The 26,225-nt window shown below is 45.5% G+C and overlaps 1 protein-coding gene across 2 annotated transcripts in view; it reads right to left on the reverse strand.

The window, feature by feature from the left end:
• Window positions 1-1,837: 1,837 nt before the first annotated feature.
• The window catches only part of si:ch211-106h4.4 (MAM and LDL-receptor class A domain-containing protein 2), a 38,412-nt gene continuing 14,024 nt past the window's right edge, over window positions 1,838-26,225 (reverse strand). For both annotated transcript variants that reach the window (XM_014139746.2, XM_014139745.2), the window contains exons 19-50: window positions 25,651-25,746; window positions 24,824-24,914; window positions 24,420-24,542; window positions 24,058-24,160; window positions 23,735-23,885; window positions 23,215-23,434; window positions 22,767-22,890; window positions 22,203-22,332; window positions 22,032-22,110; window positions 21,693-21,854; window positions 21,479-21,604; window positions 20,453-20,668; window positions 20,076-20,195; window positions 19,754-19,915; window positions 19,456-19,547; window positions 19,004-19,171; window positions 18,411-18,747; window positions 18,024-18,117; window positions 17,686-17,845; window positions 17,302-17,407; window positions 16,984-17,127; window positions 16,362-16,549; window positions 16,057-16,222; window positions 14,435-14,653; window positions 13,919-14,097; window positions 6,033-6,270; window positions 4,255-4,414; window positions 4,005-4,116; window positions 3,716-3,839; window positions 3,359-3,455; window positions 3,090-3,135; window positions 1,838-2,921 (exon numbers count right to left, since the gene is read on the reverse strand). In XM_014139746.2, the coding sequence (XP_013995221.2) occupies window positions 2,820-2,921; window positions 3,090-3,135; window positions 3,359-3,455; window positions 3,716-3,839; window positions 4,005-4,116; window positions 4,255-4,414; window positions 6,033-6,270; window positions 13,919-14,097; window positions 14,435-14,653; window positions 16,057-16,222; window positions 16,362-16,549; window positions 16,984-17,127; window positions 17,302-17,407; window positions 17,686-17,845; window positions 18,024-18,117; window positions 18,411-18,747; window positions 19,004-19,171; window positions 19,456-19,547; window positions 19,754-19,915; window positions 20,076-20,195; window positions 20,453-20,668; window positions 21,479-21,604; window positions 21,693-21,854; window positions 22,032-22,110; window positions 22,203-22,332; window positions 22,767-22,890; window positions 23,215-23,434; window positions 23,735-23,885; window positions 24,058-24,160; window positions 24,420-24,542; window positions 24,824-24,914; window positions 25,651-25,746 (4,635 nt within the window). In that variant the 3' untranslated portion in view covers window positions 1,838-2,819. The remainder of the gene's footprint in view (window positions 2,922-3,089; window positions 3,136-3,358; window positions 3,456-3,715; window positions 3,840-4,004; window positions 4,117-4,254; window positions 4,415-6,032; window positions 6,271-13,918; window positions 14,098-14,434; window positions 14,654-16,056; window positions 16,223-16,361; window positions 16,550-16,983; window positions 17,128-17,301; window positions 17,408-17,685; window positions 17,846-18,023; window positions 18,118-18,410; window positions 18,748-19,003; window positions 19,172-19,455; window positions 19,548-19,753; window positions 19,916-20,075; window positions 20,196-20,452; window positions 20,669-21,478; window positions 21,605-21,692; window positions 21,855-22,031; window positions 22,111-22,202; window positions 22,333-22,766; window positions 22,891-23,214; window positions 23,435-23,734; window positions 23,886-24,057; window positions 24,161-24,419; window positions 24,543-24,823; window positions 24,915-25,650; window positions 25,747-26,225) is intronic.

Consider the following 26,225-nt stretch of genomic DNA (forward strand, 5'->3'; position numbering starts at 1 on the left):
AAACTAAGTTTAAATTGTGTGCATCATAGGCCTATAATGCACAATCTCTCAGGAAAGACTGTCTGGGTTGGCAATACTCGGTATAGAAAACAGTCGGGCCTGCAACCTGGACCGACAGGGCGTGGTGAAAAAAAACTTCAGAAGACCAGGGGATTCTCTGAAGTTGAAGTTGGATTTCATTTAATTTACCTTGAATATTGCAGTCCATTTGCGTAGGCTATTAGCCAGACAAAATCGGTTGAGTTCAACAATAAAAAGTTGCTTAATTTATCCTCAAGCCAACTACTTTTTTCCTCATTGTTAGGCTATTTGTATTTATTGAGGATGACCATTAGCTGCTGTGTAATTTCTATACAAAGTTTATAAATAGCAGCTAAATACGGTAGATGGCTATGGATAGTATACTGAATTAAGAAACAATCCCTAGGAAGCTAGTGTTTTGAAGGTGGACTGACTATTATTTGGCATTGTAAGACGCACAACAGCGTTCCATCCAAGCTGGGAGAGAGCACGAGGACGGCTCATGTCATGCAAGTTCAGGTAGACTATACAGGACAGGTGCATATTATAAAACATCTAGTGGTAGCTGATTAGTATGCTGTTGCATCAAACATTTATTTTACAATTGGCAATGTTTGAATTTCCAAATTGAATTACTGAACAAGTAATTACATCATTGCCACCAGCCTGCAGTCTAAAAATGACAGCATTGAAACACCATGTACAGCTTTGTCACGCCCTGACCTTAGAGAGACGTTTTATTTCCTCTATTTTGGTTAGGTCAGGGTGTGATGTGGGGTGGGCATTCTATGTTGTGTATTTCTTTGTTTTGGCCGAGTATGGTTCCTAATCAGAGGCAGCTGTCTATCGTTGTCTCTGATTGGGAATCATACTTAGGCAGCCTTTTCCCCACCTGTGTTTGTGGGTAATTATTATTTCGGTGTGTGTTTTGTGTGCGCCTCAGTTGTGTCACGTTCTTTTCTGTTTACCTGTTTATTGTTTTGTTCGGTTTCACCTCAATAAAGGATGTGGAATTACAGGCACGCTGCGCCTTGGTTGATTTACGACAGGGAGTTTGAAGACAGCGAACGTGACATGCTTCGTGAAATGTTAGGCTTAACGAAAATGATGACCAAATAGGCCTACCAATAAACATGTATCCATTAGCTAAAGCAAATAAATACATGCCCTTGCACCACAGAAAGCCTATCATCGATTCATTAGGCATGCAGCCGCATGGGGGAGTCTGGGTGTTTGCTACCATGTTTGTTCTGGATGTGCCAGGGCCTGGATGGATAGTGGGGCTGGGGCTTGGAGAGAGGTCTGGGGACTGGGGATGGGGGTGGAGAGAGGTCTGGGGAGGGGGCTTGGAGAGAGGGCTAGGGATGGGGCTTGGAGAGAGGGCTAGGGATGGGGCTTGGAGAGAGGACTGAGGCTTGGAGAGAGGACTGAGGCTTGGAGAGAGGACTGAGGCTTGGAGAGAGGGCTAGGGATGGGGCTTGGAGAGAGGACTGAGGCTTGGAGAGAGGACTGAGGCTTGGAGAGAGGACTGAGGCTTGGAGAGAGGGCTGAGGCTTGGAGAGAGGACTGAGGCTTGGAGAGAGGACTGAGGCTTGGAGAGAGGACTGAGGCTTGGAGAGAGGACTGAGGCTTGGAGAGAGGGCTAGGGATGGGGCTTGGAGAGAGGACTGAGGCTTGGAGAGAGGACTGAGGCTTGGAGAGAGGGCTAGGGATGGGGCTTGGAGAGAGGACTGAGGCTTGGAGAGAGGGCTGGGAATGGGGCATGAGATGGTTGTCTTATATTACAGGTTAGAGAGGCAAAGAATGAAGAAGAAACTTGTAAATAAACATTTATTACAGTAAAGTGCAACAACAAAACAGTATCTTACTCTAGCTACAAAGATTTCTGTTTGTTGGTTTATCTAATGTCATTATGAATATACCACTTTTTAACATAGCTATTGATCTTGATCAACATTGTCCTCTTGTCACTATGGTAAATGCAATTCCTGAGCATAAAATAATGAACATACAGTAGCAGTCAAAAGTTTGGACACACCTACTCATTCAAGGGTTTTTCTTTATTTCTACTATTTTCTATATTGTAAAATAATATTGAAGATACCAAAACTATGAAATAACACATATGGAATCATGTAGTAACCAAAAAAGTGTTAAACAAATCAAAGTTGCCACCCTTTGCCTCGATGACAGCTTTGCACACTCTTGGCATTTTCTCAACCAGCTTCATGAGGTAGTCACCTGGAATGCATTTCAACTAACAGGTGTGCCTTGTTAAAAGTTAATTTGTGGAATTTCTTTCCTTTGTTAATGTGTTTGAGCCAATCAGTTGTGTTGTGACAAGGTAGGGGTGGTATACAGAAGATAGCCCTATTTGGTAAAAGACCAAGTCCATATTATGGCAAGAACAGCTCAAATAAGAAAAGAGAAACGACAGTCCATCATTACTTTAATCTACAATGTAAAAAAATTGAAAAAATTAAGAAAAACCCTTGAATGAGTATGTCTCTCCAAACCTTTGACTGGTACTATATATCAATCGAGCTTTCCTAAGGCTATAATATGAATACTGTTAGATACAAACTGTAGCTTATACACTTCAGTTGACACTGTGCTTAGTAGGGTTTGAGTTTATTACCATTTTTACAGGGGTAATGCACATTTATCAATGTTTCTGTAAAAGGGATGGTTTAAGCCGGCCAGCTAATTTTCAACCGCTCTCCCTGGTGTACATTGTAACTTTGTTTTGTTATGAGCTCGTGAGAACAGTTATGAGAACGGTTTAGCGATATTCCTCCTCAAGCATCAGAGGTAACCCCTCTGAACTCTGCAGTGTCTAAAGAGGGATCATACAAGGTGTTGAAGAACGACAGCTCAGATTCCCTTCCGAATTCTAAACCCTAGAAATAAAAATTGAGTCTCTTTACACAGTCCTAGACAGAGCACAACTTGGCCAATATGGCTCTCAAACACACATGTTCATGATGGCATTGACTGTCATAACTTTTAACAGAATATGATTTTGTGATGATGTTCACTATTTTATATTATAATGTAATTCTACTTACGTTGCTAAGATCGAAAACATGGACATTTTCCAGAGGTTCAGGTAGGCTGTGGGGGAGATGTCACTGAATTATTTCTACCACTGTTGTGATCAGATATCATTGGATCTATTTTACATTGGAATCACAAATATTGTAATTGTCATTGTTATCTTCATTGCTATCATCATCATCATCATCAACAGCAGCATTCTTATCATCACCATCATCATCATGAAAGACATCACCAATTCATCATTAACAACTTTATCATAATTCTCATCATGACATACTTGGTGGAGCGTTTCCGTCGGAGTACAAAGAGAACAGTGGCGATGACAGCCACCACCAGCAGAGAGAGAACCACTCCCAACCACACAGACAATGAATCTGTAGACACAAGAACACATTAGAGAATTCAAAAGTTAGTGAACATTGTTTGTAACATTGTGTACATTAGTGTAACACCCTTGTCAAAAAAGGGTTGTTAGTAAACTCATTCTAATACCATCCTGCCGACCACACCAAATGTCTAAACCTGAGGGCTGAGTGACCATTGATCAGACATTCCAGTCCAGTACAGCACAGTACAATACAGCTCAGTGCAGTGATGTATAGTCCAGTCTAGTACAATACAGAGAGAGACCTACTATCTGTAGTAGGAGTTGGAGTGTCCGTGGGTACGGTGTTGTAGCAGTGACCAGGATGGATGGTGATGTCATCTAGAGCCACATCACCGCCGGGGGCCCGGCCCCTCCAGTACATGAACACAAACTGTGGAGGGGACAGGACACAGCCTTTATATAATCACAGACATATACAGTATAATTAGTGACACGTCAGTCTCACATTACCATACTTCCAAGTCTTGTTAATGATTTGGCTTGGAAGCCTGGGAATTGTGGTTTATGACACAGGTAGTAGACTGTAGACACTTACCCAGAATGGCTGTGTATAATCCACGTATACGCTGCCCTCCAACCACACGTCTCCCTGGCTGCCTGACTCCGTCCACAAGACATCAGCAGCACCTCCACTAGCATGCTGTTTCCTGGGGGAATGAAAGAATCAACCAATCAATAAGCCAATCAATCTACCATTCATATACCCATCCATCAATCCATCCATCCACCCACCGACCCAACTGTCCATCTATCCATCCTTCTGAGGACAACACGATTGTACCCACCTGTCATTGGGGTAGAGGTTGAGGGTTCCGATGTGAGGGCCATACATGTGAAACCAGAAAGTCAGACAGTACCCCCTGCTGTCCGCCTGCAGTATCTCACTGAACAGCATGGATCTGTCTCCCCATTGGCCCACAGAACTGTCCACATACATGTAGTAACCTGGGAGGAGACAGGACAGGGAGCGACTAAGGGGCCTTTTCTGACCAGCATCCCATTGACAGCCAGACTAGCCAAAATATATAACTGACACTTACCTTAACCTTAAAGGGATAGTTTGGGATTTTGGCATGTTCCCTTTATCTACTTCCCAAGAGTCAGATGAACTCGTGGATACCATTTTTATGTATCTGCGTACCTTTTGAAAGAGGTTGCTAATTAGACTTCCAGTCATTACGCTAATGCTATGTAGTCGGGCTGTCCCTTTAACCAAACCCCTAACCTTAACCCTAACCCATGGGTGTCAAACTCAATCAGTGCAAGGGCCATACTGGGGAAAAAAACTATGAATTCGCAAGCCAGACATAGCCTATTATGTTTGTTAAAAAAAACTAAAAAAACAATCATACAACTACGACCTAAACAGGCCATTGTTCTATTAGAAAACATATGGCCTTTTATAATGTACATAGGATGCTGTATATAGCATATTTTACATGTAAAAAAATAATAAAAAAGTTATAAATACTTTTTGTCCAGCCCTTGGCTGCTTGCAGATGTGCATTAGGCTATATGCTGCGACCCTAATCAAAAACAATTGAATAACTCCAAATAACAAAAACTTAGCTAGGTTGTTGTAACATTTAAAATTAAAACATTTTCAGTTTTTTTGCACTGCATGGATCACCGGTGAGGTTGAATGCAGATTTGCTGTATGGCAGTGGAGGCTGGTGGGAGGAGCTATAGGAGGACAGGTAATGGCTGTAATGGAATAAATGAAACGGAGGCAAACATGTGGTATCCATATGTTTGATACTGTTTAATTCATTCCATTCCAGCCATTATAATAAGCCTGTCCTCCTAAAGCTTCTCCCACCAGCCTACTCTGCTGTATGGTGCACTCAAAGGGCCGGTTTCCCGGACACAGATTAACCCTAGTCCTGGACTAAAAAGTACTTTCAATGGAGATTTTCCATTGATCTTGCTTTTTAGTCCAGGATTAGGCTTATTTCTGTATCCAGGAAACCGCCCCATTATGTCTTGTAGTTGTAGGCTACAGAAAAGGAACCGTTGGAACCCAAATTTGGCATGACCATTTAGCCAACAACAAGTTTACATTTTCAGTCCGGTAGAAGATTCGGTCAGTGCCATTAGTGATGATATGACACAGCGCACTGGCTGGCTCGTGTGTAGGTCTGGGAGGAGGGGTGTGTGTGGCAGTGCACTGCAGTTTGGCGTGCAGCACATTGGCTGTGACTTCTAGTGCAATGCATCGCGGGCTGTATGGGAGCGGGCCAACATGAATTGACAACCCAAATCATTGCGTGGGCCGGATAGAAATGTGTCATGGGCAGGATTCGGCCCGCGGGCCTTGTGTTTGACACGTGTCCTAACCCTAACCGAATTTTAACAAATTGTCAAATTAAATAGCCGTTTGCATGTCATCCACTTCCCCTGTGTTTTTCCCCACAGGACAGGTACACGTTACACAAAAACGTTCAAAATGTTTGGAAAACAGAAACAATCATACCAGAACTTTAACATTAAGAACGGTAATTTGAATTCTCTGTTTGAAAACATTTTGCTACGTTGTGCCCTACTGAACATAACACATGCTCACCTAGGGAGGAGTTGGTGGTGTGGTCCACACTGGGCCCAGTGTTGGGGTTTGGTGAGGCCCCTCTGCCCCTCAGCCAGTCCTCCTCATCCACCCCTGCCATGGCCACGTTGGTCCAGCCACACAGGTTGATCTGGAAGTCACAGTGTCCAGGGGGAGGACAGGGGCTGCTGGTCACCTGGATGTCATCAAAGGCCATGTCTCCCTCATCACTGCTCCCCTTCACCCCCTCCACAATGATCTGAAACAGCGTAACAGCTATGAGAACCACCAGAAACAAAATCACCATCATGTACAGCGATCTTCAAACGACTCCGTGTGGACTCCCAGATGTTTCACAATTTTGTTGTAGCCCTGAAATAGCTCACCTGATTCACCTATTCAAGAGCATGATGGTTAAATCAAAACAAAATGTATTTATCACATGCGCCGAATACAACTGGTGTAGACTTCACAGTGAAAGGCTTGCTTACGAACCTTTCCCAAAGATGCAGTTTTATTAATTATTATAAAAGTTATAAAAAATAAAATAGTTACTAACACGAGAGGAATAAAATAAAATACACAAGAATGGAGCTATATACAGGAAGTACCCATACCAGAACACTGTGAAGCTATATACAGGGAGTACCAGTACCATATCAATGTGGAGCTATACACAGGAAGTACCAGTACCAGATCACTGTGAAGCTATATACAGGGAGTACCAGTACCAGATCAATGTGGAGCTATATACAGGAAGTACCAGATCAATGTGGAGCTATATACAGGAAGTACCAGATCAATGTGGAGCTATATACAGGGAGTACCAGATCAATGTGGAGCTATATACAGGAAGTACCCGTACCAGATCAATGTGGAGCTATATACAGGGAGTACCAGTACCAGATCAATGTGGAGCTATATACAGGGAGTACCAGTACCAGATCAATGTGGAGCTATATACAGGGAGTACCAGTACCAGATCAATGTGGAGCTATATACAGGAAGTACCAGTACCAGACCAATGTGGAGCTATATACAGGAAGTACCCGTACCAGATCAATGTGGAGCTATGTACAGGAAGTACTCGGACCTGATCAATGTGGAGCTATATACAGGAAGTACCCGTACCAGATCAATGTGGAGCTATATACAGGAAGTACCAGTACCAGATCAATGTGGAGCTATATACAGGAAGTACCAGGTCAATGTGGAGCTATATACAGGGAGTACCCGTACCAGATCAATCTGGAGCTATATACAGGGAGTACCAGGTCAATGTGGAGCTATATACAGGGAGTACCAGTACCAGATCAATGTGGAGCTATATACAGGGAGTACCAGGTCAATGTGGAGCTATATACAGGGAGTACCAGTACCAGGTCAATGTGAAGCTATATACAGGGAGTACCAGTACCAGATCAATGTGGAGCTATATACAGGGAGTACCCGTATCAGATCAATGTTGAGCTATATACAGGGGGTACCAGTACCAGGTCAATGTGGAGCTATATACAGTGGGGGGAAAAAGTATTTGATCCCCTGCTGATTTTGTACATTTGCCCACTGATAAAGAAAGGATCAGTTTATAATTTTAATGGTAGGTTTATGTGAACAGTGAGAGACAGAATAACAACAAAAATATCCAGAAAAACGCATGTCAAAAATGATATAAATTGATTTGCATTTTAATGAGGGAAATAAGTATTTGACCCCCTCTCAATCAGAAAGATTTCTGGCTCCCAGGTGTCTTTTATACAGGTAACGAGCTGAGATTAGGAGCACACTCTAAAAGGGAGTGATCCTAACCGCAGCTTGTTACCTGTAAAAAAGACACCTGTCCACAGAAGCAATCAATCAATCAGATTCCAAACTCTCCACCATGGCCAAGACCAAAGAGCTCTCCAAGGATGTCAGGGACAAGATTGTAGACCTACACAAGGCTGAAATGGGCTACAAGACCATCGCCAAGCAGCTTGGTGAGAAGGTGACAACAGTTGGTGCGATTATGCGCAAATGGAAGAAACACAAAAGAACTGTCAATCTCCCTCGGCCTGGGGCTCCATGCAAGATCTCACCTGCAATGATCATGAGAACGGTGAGGAATCAGCCCAGAACTACACGGGAGGATCTTGTCAATGATCTCAAGGCAGCTGGGACCATAGTCACCAAGAAAACAATTGGTAACACACTACGCCGTGAAGGACTGAAATCCTGCAGCACCCGCAAGGTCCCCCTGCTCAAGAATACATATACATGCCCGTCTGAAGTTTGACAATGCACATCTGAATGATTCAGAGGACAACTGGTGAAAGTGTTGTGGTCAGATGAGACCAAAATGGAGCTCTTTGGCATCAACTCAACTCGCCGTGTTTGGAGGAGGAGGAATGCTGCTTATGACCCCAAGAACACCATCTCCACCGTCAAACATGGAGGTGGAAACATTATGCTTTGGGGGTGTTTTTCTGCTAAGGGGACAGGACAACTTCACCGCATCAAAGGGACGATGGACGGGGCCATGTACCGTCAAATCTTGGGGTGAGAACATCCTTCCCTCAGCCAGGGCATTGAAAATGGGTCGTGGATGGGTATTCCAGCATGACAATGACCCAAAACACACGGCCAAGGCAACAAAGGTGTCGCTCAAGAAGAAGCACATTAAGGTCCTGGAGTGGCCTAGCCAGTCTCCAGACCTTAATCCGATAGAAAATCTGTGGAGGGAGCTGAAGGTTCGAGTTGCCAAACGTCAGCCTCGAAACCTTAATGACTTGGAGAAGATCTGCAAAGAGGAGTGGGACAAAATCCCTCCTGAGATGTGTGCAAATCTGGTGGCCAACTACAAGAAACATCTGACCTCTGTGATTGCCAACAAGGGTTTTGCTACCAAGTACTAAGTCATGTTTTGCAGAGGGGTCAAATACTTATTTCCCTCATTAAAATGCAAATCATTTTATAACATTTTTGACATGCGTTTTTCTGGATTTTTGTTGTTATTCTGTCTCTCACTGTTCAAATAAACCTACCATTAAAATTATAGACTGATCATTTCTTTGTAAGTGGGCAAACATACAAAATCAGCAGGGGATCAAATACTTTTCCCCCCCACTGTACAGGGAGTGCCAGTACCAGGTCAATGTTGAGCTATATACAGGGGGTACCAGTACCAGATCAATGTGGAGCTATATACAGGGAGTACCAGTACCAGATCAATGTGGAGCTATATACAGGGAGTACCAGTACCAGGTCAATGTGCAGAGGTACGGGACACTTTGGGTAGATATGTACATGAAGGCAGGGTAAAGTGACTAGACATCCGGATAGATAATAATACAAATTAAATAAAGAACAGAGTAGCAGCAGCAAATGATTAGTGTAAAAGTTTTTTAACGTAATACATTTTTTTTAATCAAATTTTTTGGGGCAGAAATGCCTTCTGGAACATGTGAACTTTCATTTGTCTTAATATCAAACTTGTATGCCATCCGTAAACACAAACAATTTTGTAAAATTAGGAGTCTAGTTGGTTTAGCCACAGAAAAAGTCAGGAACCTTCCCTGCTAGCCATGATTGGCTGAGATAATGGATGGGCTGGACATACCAAGAGGTGAGTTCGGATTAGTTTGCCCTGTAGCACACTTCTGTCTGTAACATGTGCTGCTCAGTAAGTGTAGATAATCCTTGCTACCACTGCTTTTTTGAAAGATTTAACGTTAGCAATGCAGAACTTCAAAGTGTTGCTACTTTTTGCACACGGAAGAGTGTGAACCGGAGAGATTTGACACAATGGGCAAAACAAGCTGAAGCTAGCTAATAACCAAATGGAAAAGACGCTGCCGTGAAGCGTTCATCCATGTATACGGGTAAGAGTCTAGCTACATTTTCAGATATGATACGTTTCAAATTTTGTCAGAAAGTCGTTTTCATTGCTTTTCATTTGCTGGCTCGCTAGCAAATGTTACGTGTATGAACTGTGTAGTAATATTACTTGTATCTCAGAAAGCCATTTGCATTGCTAGTTATAGCAAGTTATTATACTAGTTATAATTCTTATTTACAATGACGGCCTACCAAAAGGCAAAAGACCTCCTGTGGGGACAGGACAGGGGCTGGGATTAAAAATAAAGCAACATATGGACAAAACACACATCATGACATAAAGAGAGACCTAAGACAACAACATAGCAAGGCAGCAACACATGACAACACAGCATGGTAGCAACACAACATGACAACATGGTAGCAACACAACATGGTACAAACATTATTTGGCACAGACAACAGCACAAAGGACAAGAAGGTAGAGACAACAATACATCACGCAAAGCAGCCACAACTGTCAGTAAGAATGTCCATGATTGAGTCTTTGAATGAAGAGATTGAGATTAAACTGTCCAGTTTCAGTGTTTGTTGCAGCTCGTTCTAGTCACTAGCTGCAGTGAACTGAAAAGATGAGTGACCCAGGGATGTGTGTGCTTTGGGGACCTTTAACAGAATGTGACTGGCAGTAGATATCTCAGATAGGGGGGAGCGAGGCCTAAGAGGGTTTTATAAATAAGCAGTGGGTCTTGCGACAGGTATACAGAGATGACCAGTTTACAGAGGAGTATAGAGTGCAGTGATGTGATGAGTCCTATAAGGAGAATTGGTGGCAAATCTGATGGCCAAAATGGTAAAGAACATCTAGCCGCTCGAGAGCACCTTTACCTGCCGATCTATAATTTATGTCTCCGTAATCTAGCATGGGTAGGATGGTCATCTGAATCAGGGTTAGTTGGGCAGCTGGGGTGAAAGAGGAGCGATTATGATAGAGGAAACCAAGTCTAGATTTAACTTTAGCCTGCAGCTTTGATATGTGCTGAGAGAAGGACACTGTACTGTCTAGCCATACTCCTAAATACTGGGTTGGGTTGGGATTATGGTTCATTGTTTAGCTAGCTAGCTACAAGTCTAAACAAAAGACTCCACATCGCCAGATGGTTAGATGACCCATCCAGTTAGCCAGGTGTGTCTAGAGGTCATTACGGCGATCTATTGTAGTTCATGAACATGTGAACATGTCTAGACAATAGTGATCCATCCAATTACCTAGATGTGGCTGGTGGGTGGTTAAAGTATTTCTTTCACATGACCCATCAATTTAACAAGTGTGTCTGGGTAAGCATCAACTAATTATTATAAAATATTTATACAATATTTTTATCTGGACACTTACAAAGTCAGATTAGGATATAGGCCAAGGACTAGATAAGGTGTATTTTTTACCTGAAGTTTTTCCTTATTGTAGGCTACTACTTTCACCACTTTTAGTTTTGAAATCTTTGGTTGTTTGCTACACTACCTTACTCACTCTGTTTAGCACATGGCCTCACATGTGAATCCTTAGAGGTGGGTGGGACTAATGCTTAAGATGCTGAATAGGTGTAGACAAAGAAGAGCTCTCCAGTAGGTGTACCAAAATATTCAAGGGCATTTGCTCAAAAGTGGGGTTACAAGTTTATCAACTGTCAAAGCATAATTACTTTCCCATTGTTCCTCAACTGCAGTGTATGATATACCATTTTGTAGCGCTGATTCTCTACTTTAGTGCAATGTAAAAAACACCATTTCAAATGTTGCTACATAAGACCAAATCGAGGCGGTCGGTCACACACATACACACATACATACACATATACATAATATATATATATATATATATATATATATATATATACATTGCACTGACCCTACACACACTCACTAGACTTTTTATATATATATATATATATATATATATACATAATAAATATATATATATACATAATAAATATATATATATATATATATATATATATATATATATATATATATATATATATATTTATTATGTATATATATATATATATATATATATATAAAAAGTCTAGTGAGTGTGTGTAGGGTCAGTGCAAGATAGAGTCAGTGCAGATAGTTTGGGTACCATTAATTGACTATTTAGCAGTCTTATGGCTTGGGGGTAGAAGTTGTCTCGGAGACTGTTGGTCCGAGAGCCGATGCTCTGGTACTGTTTTTTACAAGACCATGGTGATTGCCTACGGAGCTGTGAAGGGAACGGCACCTCCATACCTTCAGGCTCTGATCAGGCCCTACACCCAAACAAGGGCACTGCGTTCATCCACCTCTGGCCTGCTGGCCCCCCTACCTCTGAGGAAGCACAGTTCCCGCTCAGCCCAGTCAAAACTGTTCGCTGCTCTGGCACCCCAATGGTGGAACAAGCTCCCTCACGACGCCAGGACAGCGGAGTCAATCACCACCTTCCGGAGACACCTGAAACCCCACCTCTTTAAGGAATACCTAGGATAGGATAAAGTAATCCTTCTAACCCCCCCCCCTAAAAGATTTAGATGCACTATTGTAAAGTGGTTGTTCCACTGGATATCATAAGGTGAATGCACCAATTTGTAAGTCGCTCTGGATAAGAGCGTCTGCTAAATGACTTAAATGTAATGTAAATGTTTGCCGGACGGGCCTTCCTCTGACACCACCTGATATAGAGGTCCTGGATGGCAGGGAGCTCAGCCCCAGTAATGTACTGGGCTGTCCGCACCACCCTTTGTAGCGCTTTGCGGTCAAGGGTGGTGAAATTACCATACCAAGCGCTGATTCAGCCAGTCAAGATGGTGTAGCTGTAGAACTTTGAGGATCTGAGGGCCCATGTCAAATCTTTTCAGACTCCTGAGGGAGAAGATGCACTGCCGTGTCCTCTTCACAACTGTGCGGGTGTGTGCGGATCAAGTCCTTAGTGATGTGGACACCAAGGAACTTAAAGCTCTCAAACCACTCCACAATAGTCATGTGGATGGGGGCCTGCTCTCCCCTCTTTCTCCTTTAGTCCATGATCAGCTCCTTGGCCTTCTGACGTTGTGGGAGAGGTTGTTGTCCTGGCACCACACTGCTAAGTCTCTGACCTCCTCCCTGTAGTCGTGCGCAGCCATGCAGTCATGGGTGAACAGGGAATACAGGAGAGGACTAAGCACACCCCTGAAGGGCCCCCGTGTTGAGGGTCAGCATGGCAGAGGTGTTGTTGCCTACCCTCACCACCTGGGGCTGACCCGTCAGGAAGTCCAGAATCCAGTTGCAGGTTGAGGGGTTGAGTCCCATGGTCCCTAACTTGGTGATAAACTTGGAGGGGACTATGGTGTTGAATGCTGAGCTGTAGTCTATGAACAGCATTCTCACATAGTTATTTCCCCTTTTGTACAAGTGGGAGAGGGCAGTGTGAAATGCAATTTAGATTGTGTCATCTGTGAATCTTTTGGGGAGGTATGCGAATTGGAATGGGTACAGGGTGTCTGGGATGATGGTGTTGATGTGGGTCATAACCAGCCTTTCAGAGTACTTCATAATTACATTTAGGCTGATTACCTTGGAGCTTTTGGGAACAGGGACAATGGTGGTCAGTTTGAAACATGTTGGGATTACAGACTGGGACAAGGAGAGATTGAAAATGTCTGTGACGATACCTGCCATCTGGTGTGCACATGCTTTGAGAACGTGCCCTGGTATTGTGATTGTTAACCTGTTTAAACATTTTGCTCACATTGGCCATGGAGAGCGAGATCATATAGTCATCCGGAAAAGCATGGGCTTTCGCACGAGGCACGGTGTTATATTCCTCGAAGCGAGCATAAATGACATTTAGTTCATTTGGGAGTTCTGCTTTGCTGGGCAGCTCATGGCTGGGTTTCCCTTTGTAATCCGTTATCGTCTGCAAGCCCTGCCACATAAGACAAGTGTAGAACAAGTAGTAGGATTCCACCTTAAACAGGATTATTTACAGTAAGTGTTAGGCTGGAGAAGGATGGGAATAGAAACTAAAAGCTGTTTGGTCTAGGACGGCATCCCATAGCATGAAGACAGGGGCTCACCCTGTAATCGTCCCTGTCCAGCTGCAGCGTTGCCTGGGCAAACCTCCACAGAGCACCCTGGTCCCCGGAGTGGGACAGCAGCATTACCTGGCCCCCTTGTTCACTCCACTGGTACACATTCAGCGTCCCCATGCCCCTCCCGGACATGTGGTACCACAGCTGAAGACACACCCCTTTACCTGCGCCACAAACAGACAGACACGTAACAAATATTCTTATTCCGTTTTTTTAGGATCTGCTCAAAAGTAGTACACTACACGCAAGTGAGATAATAGGCTATCATTTAAGACCGAACCTCTGTCATCTCTAGTAGATGGTTGCCAGTCTATGATTGCGTTCCGATTCTCTCAAAGTGTGCACTTGTCCACTCTTCCCCACGCAATGAATAGCATTGGGGTTGGCATGGGTTCATACCAATCTTCTACCAGTCCTTTCCTTTTCATTCCATGAAGGGAAGTGAACAAGTACACATAGAGCAGAAGGGTAGAGAAACGGGACGCAGAATATCCCTTTCACCTGCAGGGAACAGTGGGGAGGCCATCCTGGCTGTCTGTCCAGGCTGGTCAACCCCCGATGAGGGCAGGTAGAAGTAGTGTCCAGTGGCTGTGTTGGTGGTGTGGTCGTAGTCCGGACCAGTGTTAGGGTTAGGTGTGGACCCGGACCCCCTGACCCAGTCACCGTCATCATCAGCCTGCTGAAGCCAGTTACAACTGCTCTCCTCAAAGTCACACAGGTCTGGAAGGTAAAAAATATTTTAAGATATACAAAAAATATGCAAAGGTATGTGGACGTCAAATTAGTGGATTTAGCTATTTCAGCCACACACAGTCATGCAGTCTCCATAGACAAACATTGTCAGTAGAATGGTGTTACTGAAGAGCTCAATGACTTTCAATGTGGCAGCGTTGGACAGGATGCCACCTGTCCAACAAGTCAGTTGGTCAAATTGCTGCCCTGCCAGAGATGCCCCGGTCAACTGTAAGTGCTGCTATTGTGAAGTGGAAACGTCTAGGAGCAACAACGGCTCAGCCGCAAAGTGGTAGGCCACACAAGGTCACAGAACGGGACTGGCGAGTGCTGAAGCGCGTAGCGCGTAACTATCTTCTGTCCTCGGGTTGCAACACTCAATACTGAATTCCAAACTGCCTCTGGAAGCAACGTCAGCACAAGAACTGTTCGTTGGGAGCTTCATGAAATGTGTTTCCATGGCCGAGCAGCTGCACACAAGCCTAAGATCACCATGCCAATGCCAAGCATTGGCTAGTGGTATAAAGCTTACCGCCATTGGACTCTGGAGCAGTGGAAATGCGTTCTTTGGAGTGATGAATCAAGCTTCACCATCTGGTAGTCCGACGGACGAATCTGGGTTTGGCGGATGCCACGAGAATGCTACATGCCCGAATGCATAGTGCCAACTGTAAAGTTTGGCGGAGGAGGAATAATGGTCTGGGGATGTTTTTCATAGTTCGGGCTAGGCCCCTTAGTACCAGTGAAGGGAAATCTTAACACTACAGAATACCATGACATTCTAGATTCTGTGCGTCCACCTTCGTGGCAACAGTTTGGGGAAGGCCCTTTTCTGTTTAAGCATGACAATGCCCCCATGCACAAAGCGAGGTCCATACGGAAATGGTTTGTTGAGATCGGTGTGGAAGAACTTGACTGGCCTGCACAGAGTCCTGACCTTAACCCCAGTGAACACCTTTGGGATGAATTGGAATGCCGACTGCGAGCCAGGCCTAATCTCCCTAATCTCCCAACATCAGTGCCCGACCTCACTGATGCTCTTGTGGCTGAATGGAAGCAAGTCCCCGCAGCAATGTTCCAACATCTAGTGGAAAGCCTTCCCAGAAAAGTGGAGGATGTTATAACAGCAAAGGGGGGACAAACTCCATATTAATGCCCATGATTTTGGAATGAGATGTTAGACGAGCAGGTGTCCACATACTTTTGGTCATGTAGTGTATCAACATATAAGGTATATCAACATATACTTAATGATATATGGAAATATACAGGTATATTAACATGTACAGACATACATAAAAACTAACAAATGCATGCTAGGACTTGTATCAGAGTACACCATTAAGAAGAGTTATACTAAGTGTACAGAATGAAGTTATGATGAAGGGTACCTGATGGGGCGCAGGGTCCTGCGGTGAAGGTGATGTCATCGATGGCGATGTCCCCCGCCTCCCCGCCCACCGAGGCCTCCAATACCACCAAGTGGACTTCGTGTAAAGTCACATGACTCTGGGCCAGCCGCCACTCATCCCCCTGAGTGTGACTCCTGTACCACACCTATAGATAAAGACAGGAGAGCAGGTAGATGATGGCTCTAATCACTGATCTATGGTCAGATATTACCTATAGGTCATAGGTAAAGACAGGGGGAGAGTTAGATGTTACTCCTAATCTCTGATCCAGGTTCTGTTCTTACCAGTGTTCCTAGCCGGGACTGTGTGGTGTGTAGCACCATCCGGAGTGATCCTACTGTGGGCCCAAACATGTGGTACCAGAATGAGAGGCAGTACCCCTGGGGCCCTGCAGGGGGCAGCAACTGGGACTTCAGCTGAGCAACACTACCAACGGTGCTGGGAGCAGAGCTCTCGATGTACAGGTAATACCCTAGGAATTAAACAACACACTGATTAACATTGAGGAAACCATTGAATTACGCAACAGGTTGGAACCGTTGAAGCAATTGAACACACCCTGCTGACTACGCCAACATTAAACAATGGCAACAGTTCCATCCTGTAACGTTATATTGTCCAGATTTGATGTAATCATGATCATTCACATTGGTTACACTACCCCTTTAAAGTACCAGAAACAGTGAGGGAAGAACCTTAAGCCTACTATATCGCTAGCATCAAACACTGATGCTGAAAATGTCTTCCATGTAACGCCCAGTTGCTGGTACTTTGAAAATGGGTCACTACACTAACCCTTTTATGTTGCAATAAAATAAAAAATAAAAACAGGGTGTGTTTTAATGTACATTATCATGAAATGAGTACATTGAGTGGTGATGTGATGCAACTGTGGGATTGACTGACCAGTGGTGGTGGTGTGGTCCCCAGCAGGCCCAGTGTTTGGGGTGTCTGTAGGACCAGACATCACCTGCCAGTCCTGTTCCTCCTCTGCCCCCCTCATCCAGCCACACAGGTCCCTCTCAAAGGAACAGGCATAGGCAGACAGGGCTGGAGAGAGAAAAGTAAAATAGTGACCCAGTGACACGATGTGGCCTCGGCCCGTATTCATCAAGCTTCTCAGAGCGCTGATCTAGGATCAGGTCTAGGATCAGGTCCCCCCCTGTCTACCTAGTCTTATTCCTTATGATCTAAAAGGCTAAACTGATCCAGTCCTAGCCCTACCTGGTGGCTGGTAGGATGTGTCACAGTTGAGGAAGGAGATATCGTCCAGAGCAACAGCACGGGAGACATCTGAGAGGCTCTCCCCGGCCCAGCTTCTGAACACTACCTGAGAGGACAGACAATTACGTCAGTACAGTCAACTAGCATGCCGTGGGTCCAGAGGTTTCTCCTGATCACCTGACCTGAGAACAGAATAATCTCGGCCCTAGTAGAGTCTAGTAGCGGCCAGAGTTTTTCCTGGTCTAGTAACATGATCAGTTAAAAAATGACTCCTGGACCTAAACATGTGGTTTTATGACTCCACTGAAGTACCGTGCCAGTTCAATGTACGGCCCAATGGAGTCATATCAACAAAGCTAGTAACGGGTATATGGGAACACACACCTTGTAGGGCTGCAGATGTTGACCTAGGGGCAGGTGCTCTGGTCTCCACTGGGGGGCGGTGGTGAGTGTGCGTGACCATAGTGCTACCTCTTTGCCCTCAGCCTCCTGCAGAAGAACACTCAGAGACCCTACACTTTCACCACGCATCTGGAAGTGAAACCTGAGTGAGAGAGTGAGAGTGAGAAGGGTGGATAGAGAGAAAGAGAGTGGGGGACAGAGAGAGATGCTAATACATGGTCCGTGAGGCTATAATATAAAATATTGTTGAATAAAACTGAGGTAGACATCGAAGGCGGGCTCATGGCATCAGCCTACTGGGTGTCCTGTCTGTCACTCACAGTATCTGGCAGTAGGGGGACAAGGATGGGAGGGCGGGACTCTGGAGACGAGCCTCGATTTGGGACTGGCTGAAATTGACTGCCATGTAGTAGCCTATACACAAAGTAGGAGGGAGAAGGAAAAGGGCTTAAACATGCAATCTGTAACTTTCATTTCCTGTCAAAAGAGCTGCTGCTGCACTTGCTTTTTAAACTGTGTTGAGAAACGTAACCGTCTGTTTCTTTCTTGGCTGATTGTGTTAATAGTACCGATCGAGTTGTCATTGGTGAAATGAAAATAACAGAACACACCTTTATGCTAAATGGTTTTACATGTGCTGTTGCGTTGTCATTGGTAGGTGGTTGTGGTCATGTGTTTGGTCAGTGTGTGTGGTCCATTGTAGTTACCTGTGCCAGTCGTGTGGTCCGTCTCTGGTACCGTGTGGTTTCCGGCTTCCTGTCTCTGCCATCTGTTGACGCCCTCGCTGGTGTCACTCCATAGACACTGGTCACTCTCAAACGTACAGGGACTGGTGGTGGGAGGGACTGAGGAAGTGGGTGTGGTTTCAGTTGTGGGAGGGTCTGAGGGAGTGGGTGTGGCTGGATTAGTTGGAGGGACAGAGGAAGGTGGGTTGACTGGCAGCTGGCTGTTGTTAGGGTCGTGGACACACTCCTTGAAGAAGGAAACGTCGTCAACTGCAACCAGACCAATATGGTTATCTCCTCTCTTATACTGGAATACAATCTGCAGACACACAAGCATATGCACACACACACACACACACCATGTGAGCGGATGTGAGCAAGACCTTTTAAGGGCTTGTAAGTAAGCATTTCACGGTAAGTTCTACAACTGTTGTTTTCGGCGCATGTGACAAATAAAATTCTATTTTAATTTGACACCAATGAGCCATCCAATCTGTTATGCAATACACACAAAATCATCTCCATGTCACAAATGTCTGTGTGTGCGTGTTTGTATGTGTGTTGTCCTCTCTGACCTTGCTGTTGACTGGTACGAACATTATGACCTCTGCCCTGTGCCAGCTGTAGTCCTGTGATGAGTCTCTGGTCCACAGCACGGTGTCATCAGCCCCATCCTGGTCTGTCCTCAGCCTCAGAGTCAGACTGGCCGTCTCCTCATCCTGGCTGTAGTAGTAGAACCGCACCTGTAGGGGGAGACAGAGAGCAGCATCTCAGTGAGAGAACTACAGACTAGCTTGAGGAGGCTACGGCACTGCTGTTGGTGCATAGAGATGGAGAGAGGGCACACTTCCTATCTTTGCCCTGATCGCTTCTGTGACGGCACAGGCAGCACTATTGCGAGCTAAAATAGGCTTTTGTGGCAAGTGCGCCCTCTAGCCATCTCTATGTGTTGGTGTAACATTCGTGTTGATTGTTGAACCATATAGATAGCGATTGACAGAGTGGTTGTGAACGTAGAGCGACTCACGGTGCAGTTGGAGCTGGGTAGCAGAGTGCTGGAAAGCAGCTCTGATGTCTGGCCCTTCTCAGTCAGGTGGCTCCCAGGAATCACATAGTGCCCTGAAACATAAAGACAACCTCGTTCCATCACAAAGAACCGGCCTGAATCTACACCACCGACAGTAGGCACGCTGAAGTAAATCTCTCAGGAGCGTTGCTGCTCTATAAGTCTGTGATGAAAGACCATGGGGATGGCCATAGGGCAATTCTTGTACTCCCTGATCCACACACTATAATCTGTCTCGAAGTGCACCGAGCGGACCTACCTGCTCCATTGTTTTTGGTGTGGTCCCTCGGCGGCCCGTGTTGAGGCCAGGCGCTCTCTCCCGTCTGGAAGGTCCAGTCAGCCCCGGGGGTGTCCACCTCACTCTCCTCCCAGGAGCACAGGCCCTGCTCAAAGCTGCAGTGCTCTGCGTAACCCTGCTTCTCTGGATACACACGGACAGATGAAAGGGAACACTCAGGATACAACCAACCCGATTAGAGCTCTTTGTTATTATTATGTGACCTGGCCAGGGAAAACTCCAGGTCCTTGTTAAAAGTATGAACCAAGGTTTCCCTGCGTACAAAACGGTCCTTCTCACTCACCGCAGTCGGCCTCGTCAGTCCCATCCCCACAGTCGTCGGTGTAGTCACACACTCGGCTCTGCTCCACACACACACGGTTAGAGCAGGTGAACACTCCAGCTGGACAGGAGTCCTGGGGCTCTGAGGGGGAGAGAAAACAGAGTTCAGCAAAGACTCACTCAACCTGCTTTAAATCAGCACTGGAGCAAAGTGAGATTCATTCTATATACTGTAGCTCCTGTAATAGACAGGTAGTACTACGCTATGCTTTGCTATGCTATATTCCCCTAAATACAATTGACCACTTAGGATATTGCCATTGTATTTTATACCGTAATTTCCCTTTCTCTACAACACAAGTACCATGTCTACAGTCACTTTGCGTGTTTGCTGCTCACCAGGCAGACTACAGTTGAGGAAGAGGATGTCGTCGATGGCGATGTCCCCTAGCTGACTGAAGGTCCTGGTCGCCTGGAAGAACAGGGTGAACACATGGGGGGTACGACCCACCAGCACCTCCCCCCGACGCCACGCATCCCCCTGGTCCTCCGACCGCCACCACAGAGGAGTGGTCCTGGAACCCTCCTGAAGAAGCACACTCAGTTCCCCTACACCTACATAAACGCAAGCATGCACACACACAATACACACACCCATAAACACTACGACGGTCCATAGCAAAAACTGAAACATAAGCAGACTAAACTCTTTGGTCCTTTAAAAACCTGCTGTATATAAAATACTGTGTTCTATATCTTGGAAAATAAATACATGTGACTCTGGATGACAACATAATGACGTTTGTTTCCAACATTAGAGCTGTTTTACTAAAGAAGTTAAATCCACAATACTAACGAGTATCACGATACTGGTATCATCCCGGCCCTAATAAACACGCATATACGCAAAACGTGCGCATACAGGTAAAAAGTATATTGAAAGAAGGTGCTTCCACACAGGTGTAGCTCCTGAGTTAATTAAGCAATTAACAGCCCACCATGCTGGGCAGGCCATTATTTTGGCTACCGTGGCTATGTTCCTATAGGACGACAATGCCCCCATCCACGGAGAACGAGTGGTCACTGAATGGTTTGATGAGCATGAAAACGATGTAAAGCATACGCCATGGCCGTCTCAGTCACCAGATCTCAACCCAGTTGAACCCTTAAGGGAGATTCTGGAGCGCCGCCTGAGATACCGGTTTCCACCACCAACAACAAAACACCAAATGATGAAATGTATATAGAGTTCCAGACACTTGTAGAATCTATACCAAGGTGCATTGAAGCTGTTTTGGAGGCTCGTGGTGGCCCAACGCACTATTAAAACACTTTATGTTGGTGTTTCCTTTATTTGGGCAGTTACCCGTACATGCAAGCTAGCGCAAACATACAGCACTTATTATGTGTGTTGGAGCATCTTACCTGTCCCATACATATGGTAGTAGAACTCGAGCAAGCACACAGCACTGGCCTGCTTCATGGTGGGACTCTGCAGCGCTGCAAAGCTGTCCACATCCCCACGGCTAGACTCCACCGCCATGTACCAGCCTGGAGGAATACAGCACAAACAGAGTGGAGTTAAAGTAGAACTACAAGGGTGGTGTGTGTCTTAAATGTGTGTGTGTGTGTGTCTTACCCAGCTCAGTGCCCAGGGTGTGGTCTAGTGACGGGCCAGTGTTTTCCGTGGTAGTGCCATTCCTGCCCCGCTGCCATGTAAACTGGCCCACACTGACATCCGCCCAATCACAGGTATCGTTCTCAAAGGAGCACCCCACAAAGTCGCCGCTAGTCCCGTTGTCTGTCGGGACAGGTGAACATGGGATGGAAGGACATGGAATAGGGTATGGGGGGACCGAAACAGGTGTATGGGAAAAGGGCAGACAGAGGACAGGGACAGTTAGCCTTGTTGTTTTGATTTTCCCATAACCAGTCTACAACTATAGCTATAAAGCCTTCCACATTGTTTGTACTGTACCTGGACAGAGCCCTGGCGTTACAATGATGTCATCAACAGCAATAAATCCACGGTCTCCAGATTCTGCGTCTATCAGCACCTAGACAGACAGGGGTTAGAAGGTACACTCATCTGAGCAGGACCAGTGTGTGAGCTGCTTACAAAGCATTAAACCAATCACTGTCACTGTACCTGGAATGGGCCGGACTTCTCCACAGAGCCAGAAAAACGGGTCCAGTTGGATCCCCCAGACTGGGTCACAAACAGTAACTTTTGTTTTGTTGGCCCAGAGCGCTCAAACACGCGCAGGGCCCCAGACTCACTGCACAATAAGGAACACATAAAGGGGGGGGGGGGATAATTATTCTATTAGAGGAATGTTGACTCCTACCACACTTTACCAATATAGAGCCTGCTATCCCAATAGTTCATATACAGTTCATTACGATAGTACCGTTCCATACGGTGGCAGGTAGCCTAGCGGTTAAGAGCGTGTGGCCAGTAACCAAAAAGACGCTGGTTCGAATCCCCGAGACGACTCGATTAAAAAAAAAAAAATCTGTTGGTGTGCCCTCGAGCAAGGCACTTAACCCTAAACTGCTTCTGGATAAGAGAGTCTGCTAAATTACTAAAACATAAATTACCTTGTTTTTGTTTTTGAATGTACGTAACTTGTGATATGTGGTTTTAATGTACTGGACACAAAATAACTTCACCTCTAATAAAAGTCAAGTCCCTGTAAGTCTAGGCTCTGACCTGCCATTCATGTGGTACCAGATGGTAAGGCAGGTGGCTTCAGTGTGAGACTGGATCCACTCGGAGACCACCACGGCCCGACTGCTCTGGTTCTGGGGCAGGGCCGGGCTCAGCAAAAACCTCCCTGAGAGCAGAACAGATCACAATATAGGTCATGTATACATCAGTCATCATCGTAAGGCAGCAACTATCATTTCAGCTTGAGTATCTGGTGCACAGGAAAATGGGCTTTGATGTCTGGCTGCACCACATTAAGCTACTAAAACGAAGTGTGTACAATCTCCGTGTTTATTTACCGTTATTTTACTAGGTAAGTTGACTGAGAGCATCTTCTCTCTCACATGTTTAATTGGAAGGGAATCCTATTCTAGCATGATTTTCAACTAGTTGACCTGGATCGATCGACGTGTTTGTCTTTGTCTGCGGTGCCTGTGGTCCAAGCCCTCACCCTCTGGTGTCTGACTGGTGTGGTCAGTGTCTGGGCCATGGAAGCGTCCGTCTGCCTGTACCCAGTCGTGTCCGTCTGTCCGGTCCTCGTTGACCCAGGTACACTGGCCAGACTCAAAGTCACAGCTGCCCGTGGGAGTACAGGCTCCTTCCCTCATAGACACGTCATCAATCTGCACCGTCGAATCAGAGCCCGGCGCGTGCTCTGCTCTGAAAACCACCTGGGAGTGTGTGGGGTGTGTGGGGTGAGGGGATGGGAGTGTGTGCGGTGTGTGGGGTGAGGGGATGGGAGTGTGTGCGGTGTGTGGGGTGTGCGGTGTGTGGGGTGTGCGGTGTGTGGGGTGTGTGGGGTGAGGGGATGGGAGGTTTGTGCGTGTGTGAAGTCAGAAGAAAGTGGAAAGATATCCATCAGTCACTTTCCATTCCTCTTTCCAATGAGGATACCTGGTCATAGGAATGGCTGGTACCACAGCCAATTAGAATGCGTTACGGTGTTGCGGTAGCTAGCTAGGTGAGCTAACCTTAAAGGTGTTAGGGGCGGACACAGTGAGTTCTGCCACCTCCCAAACTGTAGAGGAAGCTCCAGAACGCTGCCACAGAGCCAGGCCCTGCTCCCCGCTCCTCAGGACATGCACCGACAGACGGTCAGTGGAGCCAGCAGGCAGCCAGTACCTAGAGGCGAGGAGTGAGAGATCAGGGCAGAGGTAAAATGAGGACATTATGGGGGGAGGTTTTTTAGTAGGAGAGTGAGGTGAGAAACGAGGCTAGGGGCGAGAGGGGAAAAGTAAGGTGAGGGGAGGTGAGTTGGGAGGAGAGTGAGGTAACAGCGAGGGACTGAGCTCACCAGAAACGAACACACATCCCTGTGGTAGAGCTTAGCTCTGAAGAAAGCAGCTGCGCCACCTCGATCTCCTCGGAGTTCCGTTTCAACACAGTCAGATAGAAACCTACAGGACACAGACAATCAATAATTGTCGTTATAATAGATTGGATTTACGCAGCGCTTTAACGGGTGCTCAAATCCCGCTTTTGCACCAGCTAAATTCGCAGCCAAACAATGCCATGGATGACTACTGTTTGACCTGCTTCCTGAAGACGGCCCGATGGGACTTCCTGGTTAGATAAGGTTCAATAAAAAAAGATGTATGCCTTCCTTTTCTACCACCCTTCCCAAACACAATGATACTGGGCCATAATAACACTCACCATTCTCAGTTCTGTAGGTGTGGTCCAGTCGGTCCTTCCTGCCTCTCAAACGGTCCCAGCGCCCCTTGTGACTCACGTCTATCTCAAAGTCACACCAGGAGTCTACCTCAAATCCACACGGATCTGTATGAAGCAAACACGTATTACCCTGCTGCTTCCCCCATACTCTCCCGATTAGAATATCTTCATAGTCTCAAATCAGTGAGGAAATATATTGCCTACATGATGTGTTTGATATGGTATAACCCCACAGAATGAAATGGAACTCTAGTAAGTGATATGATCGACATAGTATATCCTATGTGCATTAGTTGGCAATATAATAACAACAATCACACTTTCAGTGTTAAAAAATGCTTCACAGGGCAGTGTGTTTATAGAGCCATTATGAACGCATCTCTTACGTTGATCTTTGCAGGCTCCTTCCTTGACTGTGACATCATCGATGGCTATAAACCCACTGCCAGAGGTATTCCTGCTTCCAGAGAACTGAACCTAGACCACAGATCATACATGTGCATTTATTATGGATCCCCACTAGCCAAGGCAGCAGCTACTCTTCCTGGGGTTCAGCAAAATGAAGGCAGTTTATACAATTTTAAAAACATTACAATACATTCACAGATTTAACAACACATTGTGTGCCCTCAGGCCCCTACTCCATCACTACCACATATGTACAGTACAAAATCCATGTGCACGTCTGTGCGTAATGCGTATGTTATCGTGTGTGTGTGTATGCATGTGTCTGTGCCTATGTTTGTGTTACTTCACAGTCCCAGCTGTTCCATAAGGTGTATTTCTATCTGTTTTTAAAATCTGATTCTACTGCTTGCATCAGTTACTTGATGTGGAATAGAGTTCCATGTAATCATGGCTCTATGTAGTAGTGTGTGCCTCCCATAGTCTGTTCTGGACTTGGGGACTGTGAAGAGACCTCTTGTGGCATGTCTTGTGGGGTATGCACAAGTGTCCGAGCTGCGCACCAGTAGTTCAAACCGACAGCTCGGTGCATTCAACATGTCAATGTGCACGTGTGTGTACCATCAGGTAAACCTCTCACATATACAAGTAGTGATGAAGTCAGTCTCTCCTCCACTTTGAACCAGGAGAGATTGACATGCAGATGATTAATATTAGCTCTCTATGTACATCCAAGGGCCAGCCGTGCTGCCCTGTTCTGAGCCCTCATTACCACTGTGTGTCTGTGTGCGCACGCGTGTGTGCATACCTCCTGTGTGTCTACTATGCTGAGTTGAACCTGTGCATTCATCCACTCTGAATCCTGGCAGCCTTGGCGAGTCCACACCACAGTTCTTGATGTTTTCTACCATGAGGAGAATGATTATTGTTCCATGTAATACTAAATGTTACAATACTCTTATATGTGACACGTTGAGAAAACAGAACTATTAGCTGAGAAGGTAGTTATGTGCAAGTTAGAGGACAATAACGTAAAAGCTTGGCGATGAAAGGCACTTGTTCAACGGTCAGTTCAACCAACTGTAGAAGGCTACTATTTGTTACTCTAAACACCCTTGCCACTAATACATATATTGACAATGATTTGGGCAATAGCAGTCATCAGGGAATTCTGTATGTTCATTATAATGTAACTAAGGCCCAGAGTTGTAAAAACTCCTTATAAAACATCAGTGTAAAACATATACGGCCAGGACAGAGATTAAGCCTAGTCCTGGACTAAAAAAAACAAGCTCAATTTGGATTCTGAATTGAAAGTACTTCTTAGTCCAAGACCCGGTTGAGTCTGTGTCTGGGAAAGCAGCCCATACTGTAGTAGCTGTC

This window comes from Salmo salar, chromosome ssa14 (genome assembly GCF_905237065.1).
Source record: "Salmo salar chromosome ssa14, Ssal_v3.1, whole genome shotgun sequence".
Lineage (NCBI taxonomy): Eukaryota > Metazoa > Chordata > Actinopteri > Salmoniformes > Salmonidae > Salmo > Salmo salar.